At 37.6% G+C, this 16,660-nt stretch overlaps 3 protein-coding genes across 6 annotated transcripts in view; 2 read left to right on the top strand and 1 right to left on the bottom strand.

Moving 5' to 3' along the window:
* The window catches only part of LOC129729472 (uncharacterized), a 279,093-nt gene extending 270,940 nt beyond the window's left edge, over nucleotides 1-8,153 (bottom strand). The window contains exons 1-2 of the mRNA XM_055688064.1: nucleotides 8,026-8,153; nucleotides 7,911-7,960 (exon numbers count right to left, since the gene is read on the bottom strand). The gene's annotated coding sequence lies outside the window, so the exon portion shown is untranslated. The remainder of the gene's footprint in view (nucleotides 1-7,910; nucleotides 7,961-8,025) is intronic.
* LOC129729467 (uncharacterized) overlaps nucleotides 1-16,660 on the top strand; it is a 502,529-nt gene that overhangs the window by 136,298 nt on the left and 349,571 nt on the right. The window lies entirely within an intron of this gene.
* Nucleotides 7,176-8,238, top strand: LOC129729474 (calmodulin-beta-like). The gene is made up of 2 exons (XM_055688068.1): nucleotides 7,176-7,981; nucleotides 8,053-8,238. Exon 1 carries the CDS (start codon nucleotides 7,201-7,203, stop codon nucleotides 7,744-7,746), a length of 546 nt encoding a protein of 181 aa, XP_055544043.1. The 5' UTR covers nucleotides 7,176-7,200; the 3' UTR covers nucleotides 7,747-7,981; nucleotides 8,053-8,238.

Genomic DNA, 16,660 nt, shown 5'->3' with positions numbered 1-16,660 from the left:
ACGAAAAATAATTCATCCCTATTTTCATCCCTATATAAAAGCCTGTTTTAGTCGAAGCCTGTCATAATAGTTCTGAACAGCGACGACAGCAGTCCTCCCTTAGCAGCAGCGGGAGCGAGCAGTGGGTACCATCGATAGCGGATAGCGGCCACAACTGTGGCATGGCTGCGGATAAGCGTAGCAGTTTCAGCGGATCTCACCATCGATAGCAGCAAGGCCAGCAGATGCAGGTACAGCGGATACCAATGGCGGCCACAACTGTGGCATGGCTACGGATAGCGTTGCAGTTGCTCAGCAGTTGGGCCATCGTATAGCGGCCACAACTGTGGCATGGCTATGCATAGCGTAGCTGTTGCAGCGGGTATATCAGCATCGATAGTAGCAGGGTCAGCTGATGCAACGACAGTCCCCGACAATTTTACAGAGATGCGATTGCGTAAATCCGATTTTGAATTGAACAATTGTTCTTTTGAGAACAAATAAAACACTTATTTGAAGAGTTAATAGCTTTTGGTACCAATAGCAGTATAGTGACAGCCTCAGCGGTAGATGCAAATGCAGCCGGTACTTCCCTGAGGCCGATGTGAAGGTAAATGGGAGCAGCACGGCGAAACAGTTCGGGTTATGCTTAGACGCGCGTCCTTTTTCGTTGTTGATATTCCCCACATGAAACGACGCGCTTTCGTATGATAGCGGTGGTATTAGCGGTAGATGCATTTGCCAACACTTCCTCCAGTAAAGCCGTGTCTAGTTTTCAATGTGAAAACACCTTTCTCATTGTGTTGACCGTGCGCCTTAGTCCTCACTATCAAGGTAACACAGAGATGTAAGATAAACACTACATCCTATGATAAATTGAACAATTGTCCTTATAAGGACAACAAATGAATTAATGAAGATTTAATTTTGAATTAGAATACTTCTCTCAGGAAGTTCGGCTACATAGGGCTGTGAAATGAAAATCTAAAACTGAAAAAAGTGAGAAAAATTTCAAATGCTAATAAATCGGTTAGTTTTCGATGGATTTCCTTCGTTTTTGCAGCAATCGATTAGAAAATCTTCTAAGATTCCTACCAAATGCATGAAATTGCAATTTTATCATTCGAACTATTGTACTATTGAAAACTCTTAAGCCTTGTCAAAACACAAAATTCGACCTCTGATTGGTCGTTAAACCGCGCTTTCCCAAGCACGGTTGGCAGAGTTATGGACCTAGTAAATTGGGAATGCATCATTTGGCCTATATAAGAGCTTTATCAGATAATAAACAAACATTTCATCGGATATTAAATTGATCAACTGAAATTTGAAGAACACAAATGAATATTTGAAAAGTTAATATTTTCTCGTTTTGCGCTATAATCCAAAGTTAATTATCTTCATCTACATGCATACTCTGATTATTATTACGTGTTTGCGTCGCTTAGTGTTTGGCTACGGTCATGCAGAACGCAAATAACGGCGCGATGCGATTCGGCAAGACGAAATCTGTTGAAATGTATAGCTCTACTTCGCCTTAAAAAGAGCTGTACATTTCACCACGGTAAGGCGAATCGCATCGCGCCGGCATTCGCGTTCTGCATAACCGTAGCCTTTGTTCCGTTCCCGTTTAATGATGTCGTATTAAATGTGCATATTACAATTCGGCAGCACTTCAACTTCTCATTTGCACAAATTTAAAAATATTCAATGAACTTCATCCAAAATATCAGACAAAAAGAAATTACAATACTGCCAATGAACGGTCAACGTTTATTTACTAGAAAAAATGACTGACACGCAAGCAGCCGGGTTATCTTTCTTGTAAAAGTATTCTACTTCAACCTTGCGGTCGTGGCTTTGCATAAAACCTTCCTGTGATTTTTTTACTATCATTGGTCTATATAACGGTCACCAAAATTCATAGGAATGGTTGAAAAGCTAGAACCTTTCATTTTTTTCGGTTGAGTTTTTGCAGGGTGAAAAAAGTGTTCAATCGAATATAAAACCGAACCGTAGTGGTCCCGAATTAGCCTTTTATGCCAGAAAAATAAGTTTCTTCGCTAGAGTGTCGTTTAAAAAACGGATCGCCTCTCGGTTAATTTTTTTTCCCTAAATATTTTTCAGTTTTCCCTGATATATACTGATTTCCCTGATTGAAAAATAAATTCTCTGACATTCCCTGATTTTCCAGGTTTTTCCAGGTTTTCGACACCCTGTTTCGGAATGCACTTTTTTATTTTGTCGACAAGTGTTATTCTTATTTGAAGCAGTGTTGTTAGTCTCACTCATAAACATCATGCAACACCTCAAGTTAGGTTCTCGTAGCTACCGATATCACACACTGGAGCATTCTCCATTCAAGCTATTTCTCGTTCTTTCTAGCTGTCTTCCTTGCTCGTATTCGCTCCCGAGATAATATGCACACACGCCTCTTTTTCTCGCGTGTAGTCCCCTTCTTGCGAGCATAACCAGCCAAGTATGACTGATGTGTTTAGCTATATCAGTTTATTATATCATCTGAAAGAGCTGCATTTTCTAAAGTGAAACGTAATTTTTTAAAATTTTCTTAATTTTTTTAAAAAAATTTTTAAATTACGAATCAAAACTATTCGAAATCTGCTTGAAATCGTTACAATGACAGTTCGCCCATATATCAACTGTCATTGTAGCGATTTAAAGCGATTTTTGTTCTTCATTTAAAAATCGAAGGGCAATGATATACAATTTTGAAAAAAAAATCGTTTTGCTCAGAAAATTACAAAAAATCAGAAATCCGTGAGTAGCTAAACAACCCAATTGTTCCAAGATGCATTACGATAGTTGCGGAGGGTTCAAAAGTAGGAGGGCGGTATCCAAGACACGACCGCATGACGTTGGACTACTGTATTTTTATATTCTATTAAAAGAAATAATAGACGGAATTGTAACTCTTGTATTTTCTGCAATTTATTTTAATAGTTGCTGCTACTCAGGAGAATGCATGAAGATAAAAGAGCATCCCGAAAGTGTGTGTGCAAAAGACTTGAGAAGCGTAGCATAAGTCTCGAAAAAATGACTTCTTCAAGCTACAAAACCACTCTTTTGCACTTTATTCAAATCTGTTCGATTCCTACATTTTTCCATTTATTTTTTTATTTTTGTTGGGTTGTTTTTGAATATTTTGCATGGTTTGGTTCAGCATCAAATTCAAATATTAGACTCACAGAGCCCCTTGAACATCACAGAAAGGTGAATTTTTCTCATAATTTCTAGATAAAACCCTTCAAAACACATTTAAAAAAAAATTCGATCAAGAAATGCAATTTTTACTGCAAAGCGGGATTCAAGACGTAAATTTACACGAAAAAAGATCCTTGATATCTTATTGGGGGGCTGAGATATTGGCGTTTTTACATGTGATGGAAAACTGTGAATTTTCTCAAAAATATGTACCACTAAAGCTCAATATCTCTTCATTGCACTGTGTTTTATTTTGCCGTTTGTACGAATCATTGCCTAAAAAGCCTGATTATAACTATAAGGTATGTTCGGAGAATTTTCAGGATATTCAAAAATACATCTTTAATGTAGAAAGATGGGTGATCAATCCACCACCTATGAGTGAGATAAGAAATTTACTTTTAAATCAGTTTAAGATAGACGCAAGGTATCTTCGACAAAGTTTAAGGTTACCTTGAAACAAGAAACTTTACTGAAGACATCATGTTTCTATCTCTTACATATTACGAGCAACATTGAGTTTTATATTGATGGGCACTAAAAATGACATTTTTCGTACTAACTTTTTTCGCAGATTTTTCCGAATTTTTGAACCTTCTACTGAGTTATCAGCCATCCAAAAATGCATTTGTTTTCTGAACATTGTCATTTTTTAGCTCCCAAAATAAAACAGTTTTTTGACATATTTGTTAAAATGCATAGTTTTCCATCACATATAAATATGCCAGTATCTCAGCTGCCCGATAAGATATTAAGTATCTTTTTCCATGTAAATTTTCGTCATAAATCCCGCTTTACAACAAATTTTATGAATTACTAAATTTCAGTTCTTGATCAATTTTTTTTTTTGTATTTTGAAGGTTTTGTTTTTTAATTATTAGAAAAATTAATTTTTCTGTGATGTCTAATGGTCTCTGGGGGTCAACGGACTGAATGCAATGCTGGACTGAACCATGCAAAATATTTAAAAACAATCCCACAAAAAATATGTATATGGAAAAATTTAGGAGTCGAACAGAATTGAAGAAAGCTTGAAAATTTCATTTTTTCATAAATCACGTTGGGCAACCTGAAAACAATTTTTTATAAAATCGAAATGTTCTACAAAAATGCTATAAATAACATTATCTTTCAATTTAGGGCTGACCTTGACTTTTCTACATCGACTTTTTTTTGGGACACCCTAATACCCACTCTATCTCAGTCATAAAAACAACTTTTACAAAGTAGTGTGTGTAGTTGATCTAGGCGTGTTTGGAACGGGACACAATCGTAGAGGGTGATACTATTTGTCTTAGAGGAAAGTACCTTCCTAGTAGTTTAATAGGATAAAACACCGTGTTGGAGACGTCAGAAATTACTGGTTTATGTCTTGCCTGGATAAGAATAAATTTTTCAAGGTCTTAGTCGAAAAATATCGAACAAAAAATGAGAACTGCTGTTTTAAAAAATTGAACAACAAATCCTGATTGTAACAGTACCTTTACATTTACGACAGTTCTTGAATACTTGATCTCAATTCCTAATCCTTTAATTATTAGATTTTCTAAGGTAGCCTGCATAAAATGATCGTGGAAATCATTTAAAAGTTTTAAATCTGAATGATAAGGGCATTGCCAGTAAAACCCGAAAGACTCTGAAGCAAAACAAAGAAAATTAATCAAATCACCAAAAAAAACTGAAATTAGATTAATTCATAGCACAGAGTTTTTCTTTATTCCCAAGAGCCATCTGCGCATTTAACGACATTTGCTTTTCCATATAATTTAATCAGCTCCGATTGTAGTCGTTTTGAGCCAAAAAAGGATAGTTATTTCCCAGCCTGCCAATTAAAAACACAAAAACATAAAACTCGCCCCCTTCCTGCGACTATAAAAGAAACCATCACCATTCAAAGGTGGCTTAATTTCACGGATTAGTGAAAAAATAGTTCCCGTTTCAATGGTGCTCCCGCAGCTCTGTATGCTATTTTTAGATTTATGCTAACCAAACAGATAACCTGCATTGTTTCAACCAGAAAATAGCTTCTCAGGGGTCATAATTCTATGAAGGTGCTCGACTGAACGATTTAACGAGATAATTACGTACACCGGTGGGTTATCAAATCTGTGAATTCAGCAGAGCAATATATTTGGTCCCATTCAATGAACCGTTATTTGTTCACACGGCACCGAAAAAGAGGGATGCGGTAACCGTCGGTGTTCGGAAAACTTTTCCCCTGCTTTCGAAACGGAAGATATTTATCAGGTACGAGCTATCTATTTTAGGCCAACTTTGTGGGAAATTTTCGCCACATTTTGGGACGCTAACCGAACCAAAACGGAATGATATAAGTGAATGTGGTACCGTAATTTAAAATTATTTTTAGAGCTGAATTTTCTCTCAGTGTGAGGCTCAATGGCGGCAATCTCTAGAGAGCCTTGCGTCAACAGGAATTACAGATCATCACATAACCAACAACAACAAAACATGAATTTCCTCCATTCGTGGAAAAATGTTTACCACAGTTCCGAATGACGGATGTAGCCAACCAATAAATGGTAAAATCGGCCGTCGGAAAAAAAAAACATTTCACTTCAAAGCAGCACATAATGCAGGCCACCACAAAGCTGGCTCCACGCTGTCGGAAAACTTTCTTGTATTAGTCCAGGGAGGACGAATACTTTTTCTATGTTTGTGCGGTTTTTGGCTTTTCCTGGACAAAAAGCGATTTTCCCACGGCCCTCCGCGCCTCTCGTTGATGTGTTGTAACAGTGAAAGTTACCATCCTTGAAAAGGAAATTGGTTCCATTCTGCCGCCACTATCGAACGGTGGAGAGCTTTGCAGACAAGAGCGAGGAAAAAATACGGTAAAGCACATTCAAGCCGTACAAAGCGGTTTGAAAGGAACCGCAAATCCATCATGTATCAAATGAAGATTAAGCTGCAAATAATAGTCTACTTCTTGTTGCTGGTAGTTCGGCAAGTCGAAATCCGGGCTGAGTGAGATTCTTTCCCGTTAGGATGGACTGCTATATATGTCGGATTCGGGTGACAGAGCGGAGAGGTCCATCAAAGTTGAGTTTCTTTTTCGACAGTCCAGGCGGGTGACAGATGGGCTTACCATTGTTTTCCACTTTCCTCCTTCCTCTCCGAACCGAGAGTGGTGAAACAAGCAAATTGATCTATTGTGCCGTATCATTGTCCACTCGGTGCCAGAGAATGAGCAAACCTATCAAAGACTGTTTTTATCGGATGTTTTGAGAGTAAGTTTTAAGTTTTTGCGGTAGAAAACAAATCTAGGAAAAGTTCGTCTGGGGTTGAGACAATAATAACCCCCATACGGGGTGGATTTTGTTTGAAGTGGAATAATCCGGAGGATAAACAGCTTAGATTGAAGTCTGCGGTCTATAGGAATAGTGTTTGACTGAAAAGTTATGGGAGGATACAAATACTTGACTTCTTTAACAACCTGGTTTACTCGAGCTCATGCCTGAGTATCGCCCGCAGTTGTCAAATCGCCATCGTGAATTCATGAAAGTTAGTAATTTCAGACAACGGTTTTATTCCGTTGAATTTGAATTCACAAACCATTCAGAGAATGTTTATTGCAGCTCTCGGCCGTAAAACTGCGATCCACGGAAAACACTACCGGGGGGTAAAATTTCCCTTTTCAAACATTATTCAAATTCCTACACACCGTATGGATGATGGATGCAGAATAAACTATGCTGTGAAAAGTTTATTATTTTAACGCTTGCGAAGCATTTATTATGCTAGTTTTCATATGCAAATAAACATTCAAAACACTTTCTCGTGGCACTGAAACAAACATTCATCGAAACAAAAAATGCTTTTGACAGCTGAATAAAATTGGTAACGCAACTGCCCGAGTGCTCGAATTATACTCAGCGCTCACGAACCACGAAACCCATTGTGTATGCAGCTTTCAAACGATTCTCTATTATTTGCGATGATACATCCTACCACAGTAACCAGTCTAACGGACCAAACGTCAAAATGTCTGATCCGAGTGAACATGGAGAATGCTCTAAATCTTGCAAACCGCCAGATTTAACGGAGGCACAGATCGCGGAACTGCGGAAAAGCTCTAACCAGCCAGAGTTAACGGCGGAACTGATCGTGGAATTACGTGATGCGTTTGCTCTGTTCGACACAGACGGCGATGGCATTATCACCCCCAAAGAACTCGGAGCGGTGATGCGGTCACTCGGTAGAGCCATCACCGACAGGGAATTGGCAAAACAGTTGAAGAAAATGAAAACCGATCGCCAGGGGAGGATACATTTCGAACACTTTGTGGCGATGATGGGCAGACACAACGAGGAAGCGAGTCACAACGAGGAGGAGCTGCGGGAGGCTTTTCAGATATTCGATCGCGACGGAAACGGACTGATTTCTGTCGACGAACTGCGAGAGGCACTGAAAATGTTCGGTGATGAGCTGTCGGAAGAGGAACTGGAGCAGTTGATGCGGGAGGCCGACATTAATTGCGACGGACAGATCGACTACGAGGAGTTTGTCATAATGATTACACAGATTTAGAGGCGGTACCAGAACACTTTTTTCCGTTAGCGCTTAGCGGGATAACAGATTCATAGTTAGACAGACCGGTGCAAACAACATCAAACGGTAATTGAATTGTTAACTTTCTTCTTTGGATTGCGGCTGCCTTTTGCTGTGTAAAGATTTGACAAAAGAATACTCACAATGTTTTGTAATTGAAAATGCAGCCGCGTTTCGTTCTATATCATCTTACCTGAAATGAAAATAAACAAGTGTAAGTAAACTTATCAACAACTAGATTTCATAAAATTCAATAACTCTTGAACATTTCTTTCACAAATTCAGATCACTCTTTCGATCCTACTACAAAAGTCACGCTTGACACGCTTGATGTATCAGATATTATTGTTTGATATCTCAGCCGGTCTCTGGCGCAAAATTAACCGGGACGGCCGAGCGAGGAATGCGTTAATTATCTTGGTCGAACGGTCGCGACTATCACAAAGACACGGTTTACAAATTCTTCTCGGCACAATTTCACCACGCTAAATCCGTGATTGCGATGTGTGGCACGGGCGCGCTCTATTTACTTAGATGCATGGCTTCTCAGAAAATGGACGGAACAATTTAGTAACTTGAGCGACGACGTCACATAAATCACAGAGTCACGGGGAAAAATTAATTTTACGCTACGTCCGCGTTCTAGCCCGCGGCGTTCGCTCGTTGTATGCTGAACTGCTACATATTTACAGAGTACGTGGCGTTTTGTGTTCCGTTTGTTTTACGGTTCCGTGTCACAAAAACTAGTCGGTTACTAGTTTTACGATTCAGTGAAATCCATTGACCTGCATTATGTAGAACAACCACAGCGAACGTAACAAACTCAACGTAGTTGAGCATGTCAGCATGCCGAACTAATAGAATGAAAAATAACATCACAAAATGATTGTAATCTCTTTATGCAGACTTTCCTCTAGATATTTGTTCCCTCTAACTAACGTTGACGCTTTTTTTTAATGATAATAATTATTATTAATACGCTCACCAACTACTAAAATACTCTCACTCTAACGGTGACGGCTGATATGAACTGCGTCTTAACCAGGCATTCCAAAAGTACAGCCTTTTTTTTTGTCTTCTCAGAATACTTTTTCTGTTTTTCTTTTTCTGTTTTCTTTTATTTGCCTATAACGAATGTCTTGTGACGGCTGTTTTAAAATGCTGTAGGAAGAATAAATGTAAGAAGTAAAATACAGACTGCTCGGCACCTTACCGACAGCCTTCTTTATTTTGCTGTTACAGAGGAACGCTTTCGAATGTCATCAAAAACTGTCATCGCTTGGTACATTTGTTCCCCTGGTCTTAAATTTTTTTCGGCACATGTTACATTAGCACATGGCTAAAGGTTCTGATTTAGCTGCTACGACAAAAACCACCAAAAGTTAGCTTGAGCTTGACGACCGCACATTTCATAGTTGCTACTCCGTGATGGAGCTGAGCTAGTGAAAATGGCGTGAATGGATACTTGGGATCAGTTAACCATCTTTGATATACAACAATCCAATGGTTTCTGCTTTGTATAAATCGAAAACGGCACCGGCTACCTCGTTCCGGCCGTTAGAATGAGGAAAAAGACTGTCAGGAAGGAGGTTTAACAGTCGTTGTTGTCGGAAACGTAGTTTACCACTGCATGTCCACAACTGCGACGGAAAGGAAGGGTTGTGTCACCGTGGTAAGTAACTGAATCGTTGTTGCACGCGAAGTTAACTCTTGAGTATCTTTCTTGTCAAATGCCGCGAATCTATGCAAGCGACGCACACGAAAACTAACCACTACTCGAAGCTTACAAGTGTTAAAATATTTGTCTATTACTAATCCCGAGTACGCTTGAAAAAAATAATTTCGATAGACGCGGTTCTTTAGAAGACATACATTACGTAGTCTTAAACTAATTACGATATTTATCGTCCAAACGAATCCTACTCAAGTTTTCAACGTGCTTGAATAGAACCTACGACTGCTCTCACCAGCTGAACGGTCACCGTGAGACTGATCTTTTGTGACGGGCCCCGATTTTATGTAGGCCTCGTCAGGGTGTCGTATCACTATTAGGTTGAATGTTTTCCACTTGCTGAATATAGGCATCGTCTAATGGTTGTATTAAGTATTTATCGAAGAACTACCTTCTCTTTTGAGAGAGTGCTTCGCAGTCACATAGTAAATGTTTCGAGGATTCTCTATCTAGGCTACAAAAGCGACAGGTATCATATAGCAATTTACCTATCTGTTTAAAGTAATGTTTACAAGGCCAGTAAAGGTACATACGTCTTTTTTGACATACTGAGCAATCGCTGGTCACTGTTTTTTGGGGTGCACTGAATCTTTTCGATTGTCGAACTGTTTGATTGTTTTTCCAAACGTTTTCTATCATTGATTTTTCCCACTTCGTAAGTTCCATTTTTTTAGGGCACCTTCTGAGATTCCACACCTCGGTTCTGGCACTATGAATAACTGCATCGATCCATTTCTCGTCAACAGATCGGCTTTTTTATTCCTTTTAATGCCGCAATGCCCAGGTACCCCAGAATAAGTTCACTTTACTATTTCTGGCCACCGGCTGTAGCAACTGAATGCAATGCCAAACTTATTTTGAAGAACAGGAAACGGATTTCAGTGCTTCTAGCTCGGATAGCTTAACTATCCGAAAAAATACAATATTTACATACACAAATTGTAGCTCATTAGATTATTGCCTGTATTTATGAGTGAAATACCTTTGGCCACACTCCCATCGGTATTGATAGATTGACTCCAGGGCCTGTCACCTCAGCAGCCCCAACCCTGTTTTTTAACTTGGAGCCATGCGTGTAGGAAACTGTTGAGCCCGGTTGAATGCTAGGCCCTCTTGATTCCCATTCAGTGCCAAGTCACACTTCAATCACTTGGACGTCGTTCAAAGTTGTACTGCCTATCCATCCAGTCTTCCCGAGTTAACAGTGCATTGATTTTGAAGTTTTTAGGTATACTGAGGTGTCCCCTAAGGTCTCCTTCAAGAAACTTTTTTGTTCTTTGTAGCCTTAGTGCGTTTTCTTTCGCTTTCAACCTTACTTATTACTTTTTCTATGCGTGAACTGCAATTTAATTTGCTGTCTAGAGTTACTCTTAACCCTTACCCGCTCATGGTGACTCAAGAGCACCAAGAATTGTAATGACTATACCTCGACAAAAAATAAATTATTTTGAATTCTTTTTTCTACAAAATCTTGCATTTCTAATGTACTTTCAACTTGGCATATCAAATGTCAGCTTGTTTCAATGTTTGAACTGTTATCAAGAAAACTACAGAAGAAAAGCCGAATTTTACGATAAAAAAATAATGTGTGTTTTTAGCAACTGTTTTTCTAGAACATTCATTATTCGTTTTTATAATAAAAATAACTTTTATGTAGATCTATTGTTCATTGAGTGTAACGGTCCATAAAATTAACAATTTTGTTCTTGTTCACTTGTTCCATAAGTTTTTAAATGGTGCCCCAGAGCACCACTGGGCAAACAGGAGACAAAAAAAACCGATGGCCCTAAATAAACTATATACACTAAGGTCGCTTTTTACGCGGTTTTTTTATGCGGGTTTATTTTTACGCGGCATTTCTTTCGCGGATTCCGGAATTTACGCGGTTTTTTACGTGGATTCCGGAATTTACGCGTTTTTTTACGCATTACAGCATTACAAATCATTTCTTTGAAAAGCCCTAAAAGTTGTTCTAGGACAGTTTTGATGTGAAAACTTTGATAAAAAAGTTAAAGCGAAAAATATGTGTTTTTTTAAATCTAAATTGGTTATTTTCAAAGATAGAGAAAAGCTTTTTTTGACGTAGGACTAGGTCTTTGTTTTCTATGCTAGGATACATTTTTTTTAAATTGCAAATGAAACTGACAAATGTTACGTCAAATTTCAAACGATTGTAACAAGCGAACGACTCAATGCATCTTAGTCATTTATGTGTCGGTGGATAGATAAAATGTGTGACGATTGTTTGATATAATGTTTAACATTGTTGCTTTACTGCCTTATGGTGAAAAAGAGGTGAACAGTTCCAAGGTCAAGCTTTCCCATACATTCCCCTCGCAATTGCCTTGCTTCCCGAGCACGGATAACAAAAACAAGGTCGGAATAAATTCCACTGCCTATATATTCTGACTCAACAAAGTGTTTTGTTTCGTTTCTCTTTCTCGAGACTGCGTGAACTCGATACAAAAAACCGCGTGTAGTAAGTTCAGTTTCATTCTTATTCGTCACATGGTAGCGAGTGGAGCATGGCTGTTATGGGTGCGCGGCATTAGGCAACGAGAACTGCGTACGAGTCAACTTTCAGGCACTACGGAACATCTTACCTTTATTTTGCATACGACAGAAACAGGTGCCATCGTATGCTGCAAGATATTTTGCTGGCACAGCAGTATTTTTTTTTTTTTTTTGGCCAAGCAAAATAGTTGATGCTACCGGTGGTGCGATCATCAGCGTTCTGTAGCACATATTTCTATTTGAAAATTATGGAATCAGTTCTTTTCAGAACTTTGAACACTTGAAGATAAGAGTTATGAGAATTTTCGCAACTACTACTAGAGTGAAATTTTCTTGTATTTCTCAATAATCATTTTTACAATAACAAACAGGGCACCAAAGATAAACGGTAGTGTTGCCTATGAACAGTTTATCGCAGCAAAATATAACCCTCATTTCAAGAAATTTAAATTTAAAATGAGTGATTTTCCGGTTCAATTGTTCCTTTGTACCCAGCCGAACACCGTTATCGGTCCAATATCAATAACGCAGATAAGTTAATCTAGAGCCAGGGTAATTTTCGCATCAGAAAAGCACAAGTTTTCTTGTAGTGCTCATGATAATTACTCAGCAGTATTGAAGGTGTTTTGTTTCGTTTCTCTTTCTCGAATCTGCGTCGCTCCGCCTTCATTACAAAAATCTACGTACAACTCGATACAAAAGACTGCGTGTAGAAAATTCAACTTCATCCTTGTTTTTAACACGATAGCAAGAGGAGCCCTTATAACTGTTGGAGATAACGGTGTAGGCATAGTGAAATATGTTAAACAAGTGTTGAAATCAATATCCATATTTGTAGTACGACACCATTTCATACAATCCTCCATACAATATACCTTGTACTATTTTCTACAAAGTTGCCTAAAATTAACGGAGCTATAATATTGTAGAACAACTTTTTCTTCTATCTACAAAAATAAAAAAGCTAGGTGCTTGATTTCAACAAAAATTTGGGTTACCCTATATTTTCATCATTTTTTCATCGGGGGGGATGTTCTGAGATGAATTTATTATTTATTAATATTCATTCAGAATTTAATTTGTGTGTTCTACCACAAACGATGACATGTCAACACTATTAAATATATTGTAAATTTCATTTAAAAATTTAAATTGCTTTCGCAGTAAAGTGAATTCCTTATTTTAAAATAGACGCCTTATCATATGTAACAACTCTGAAAAAAAAAGGTTTTTCTCTAAAATATTGCTATCGGGCTCTAGATTCAAATTTTCCCCCTGGATTTAGTTTCTGGACCATTTTGCAATGTTTTTGTGGTTTTAATTCCCTTTCTCATCAGTTCAATATTGCCATTTAATCAGTCTTACTATGTTTACTATCTGTTTTCTCACTGTTTCTGCTGTGTTCTGCGTTTATTATGTTATCTGACAATAGAGTGAGATGCTTATCTAGTGCTTTTCACCTGTTTCTTTTTTGCTCATCATGTTTCACCCGTTTGTTTTAGTTTTTCTCTCAGTTTCCTTATAATTTTCTCGCTCTTGTTTCTATTTGTTGCATGTGTTTCCACTATATTTTATGCTTTCTATTTTTTATTGTTTTCTTTTTGGTTTTCAATTCTCAATTTATAACTATTTATAGTACTGTTTTTCTATTGCTACTATTTTTCAGTTTTCTAATTGTTTTTTATTTACTACTCTCTCATTGTTTTCTTACTCTGTTATCAAATAGGGGAACTGCTCCAATATTTATTTCAGTCCATATATTCATCTTATACAACATGGAAACACAATTGAAAACAGGAAAAAACGCATATTTTCTTCTTAAACCAATCTGCTAATCCATGGAATGGATTCTTCCTAGTTCACTTTAGATTCCTTTTAAATTATAATCATCAAAAACTTACTTAACAGCTCTAAATTTGATATTATATTTTTTGATATTATTGAACACTGATTTAAATCAATCACCTACCTCAGAAAACAAAATCCGCGCATTGTTTTATACTGCTGCAACGGGATTCGTTCAGCAGTCACCCAAGTTTTTTTCATCACTAGCGGACCACTTTTTTTATAATCACTTTCATCTTTGAAATGTTCACCTCAAATTTCCAAAAACAAGCTTGAATTAGCCGAAGTAAATGAGATGAATTTATACAATTCCTAAATTTCAACTGTATGTATTTTCATCTGTTTTCACTGCGTTGAATAAAATCAAAAGTTGCCAAATCAGTTTCTGTTAATACGAAAAAATCAGACTGAAAATGTTGAAATATTCCGACATAATTCACCTAAATCTACAGCACTGTAGTGGTTACCTAGGTTACCAATTTTGCACGTAAACAACTGCAGCGGATATCTAGGTAACCTACAACGACGAGCTGCGACTACGTTCATTCATGATAATGTCATTCATTCATGATCAACAGTGTGATGAATATGGGGGCGTCGTGAGATGAATAATTGAGCAGTGATTCAAGTTTTGAGATGGATACGGAAGCGTTGTGAAAAATGGTTTGTTTTACAAAATTCAGGATGAATCTAGCTTATTTTACTAAATATACAATGCTGAACGATTCCATAAGAGCACGTAAACAAATTTAGTTTATTTGCTCAATGATTTTGTGAAAATTTGGTGTTTAATCCGTGCATTTTTCGTGTATATCGGCTTAATGAGATGAATAATGGAGCAGTTTTCCTAATTGCCCAATTTTTTATTTGTTTTTTATTTTTTTGATACGGTGTTTTTCAGGGTTTTTCACTGTTCTCTCATTGATTTCTCTTTGTTTCCTCACTATTTCAATATGTATCTTTTCCTGTTCATTTGTGTTTTTTCAATGCTTTCTGCACTTTTCACTGTTTGGTTTCTCTACATACTGTTTCGATTGGTTTTCCTTTATTCCGAGACTATTCTGTCTCTATCATTATTATTTTTACATTGCTTTCTATAAAAGTAGCTATGCTTCACGAGTGCGCAAAGTGTTAATCTTCAAAGTTGCGTTCGAAATGTACACTCTTATATTTTTGATAGAGAACTTCACGTTTGTTATTCGTGAAAATCATTCATAAATAGAATCATTATACCATTTTAATGAGCGCAATTTTTTTCTCTTTTTCAGGTACAAATCCTTCCAGTACAACGATTTCCATGGGCCCACTCTAGTAAGTTTCAGCTTGGGATCTGGAATGATATTTTTCGAAAGATATGAATTGCTACTAAGTGCCATCTTCTAGCAAGTGCTTCTGGTGATGATTATTACGAATAGGCTGAATCGTAGCAAATTGAAATAAATGTTTCTCGACACTCCACTTTGATTTTGTATTCACAATCAAGGTTTGCGGTCACAAACTGAAGAATTTTTGATGCGCTCTGCCGAACTGAAATCGGGGTACAAATTGAAAAATCGAAAACATAGAGAGCGTCACTAAAACTGGCAAATTTTAAATACTTATAAATCAGTCAGTTTCCAGCGGAATCCCTTCATTCTTACAGCAATCAATTGGGAAATTAGCTATGGGTTCACCAAAATTCGGAAAATTGTGATTTTGTGATTGTACTATTGAAAAATATAGAGCCTTGTTCAACGAAAGTTTCGACCAATCATGGCTGAAGCAAGACCTTCTTCAGCCTACGTTAAGCGTTCAAACGATTTGACTTTACCACCAATTTGTTGTTGCTGTTGCGGGTTTACTCGCTCTAGACCAACTGGAATTTTAACTCTCAGTAGTCACGTATAAAAGCTAGTATGCAAAAATTTAGTCTTTGAATTAGTGCAGCAAAAAGACGGTTGACTCTTACTAGAAACTCGCTCTCTGCTGGCTGCGGGTGGAGCACGTATAAAAGCTAGTATGCAAAAATTTAGTCTTTGGATTACTGCAGCAAAAAGACGGTTGACTCTTACTAGAAACTGGCTCTCTGCTGGCTGCGGGTGGAGTCAACCGTCTTTTTGCTGCACTAATCCAAAGACTAAATTTTTGCATACTAGCTTTTATACGAGACTACTGAGAGTTAAACAGCAGCTGCTAGATTTTAACACAGTAAGGCTGAACAGACGACTCTTTCGATCGCAACGTTCCACAGCAGACAGACCGACCGGCACCTTAGCACTGCACAGCATTGCTTAACATGTCCGGACACGTTAGTTATTTTGTCCGGATCTGTCGCCTCTCGTTTGCTTTCAGCCATTGGGCCACTGCAACTAATTGGGAGTGTGCCGGTAGCGTCTGCGCATTACGTCTTGTTTGCTTGCTTGCAGTGTTTTCAGAGAGAGAGAATAACAAGAGAACGACAATCATCCCAAAATCAACACTTCTCTTCAAGGTTACTAATCAATCGAGGGTATTTCCAATTCCCTATTGCGAAAAATACACCTAAGACAAGCTGTCTATGTTGACCTTGTAATCGTGTGTTATAAACAACCTATTCAAACATTTTCATAACACACTAAATTTAGTGACTAACATTTGTTAGGCTTCGAAAATTCTGTAATTAACGTTGAATTTCAAAAACTTTTTTTTATTTTAACGAAATTAAAAAAAATATAATTGCGATGAAGCGATAATGTTCGTAACAGTAAAATAATTAAATAATTCACACAAAAATGCAGAGCCGGTCTATGAAAAATGAGACCATTATTGCTACCTTCCATTATA

Source organism: Wyeomyia smithii, chromosome 3 (genome assembly GCF_029784165.1).
Source record: "Wyeomyia smithii strain HCP4-BCI-WySm-NY-G18 chromosome 3, ASM2978416v1, whole genome shotgun sequence".
Classification (NCBI taxonomy): domain Eukaryota; kingdom Metazoa; phylum Arthropoda; class Insecta; order Diptera; family Culicidae; genus Wyeomyia; species Wyeomyia smithii.
Note: the sequence above shows the minus strand (reverse complement) of the source record. Positions and strands in the feature narration are given on the sequence as shown.

Bases quoted from the DNA above. Each gene is read 5' to 3' on its own strand.
- LOC129729474 (XM_055688068.1), top strand. From the start codon at position 7,201: ATGTCTGATCCGAGTGAACATGGAGAATGCTCTAAATCTTGCAAACCG.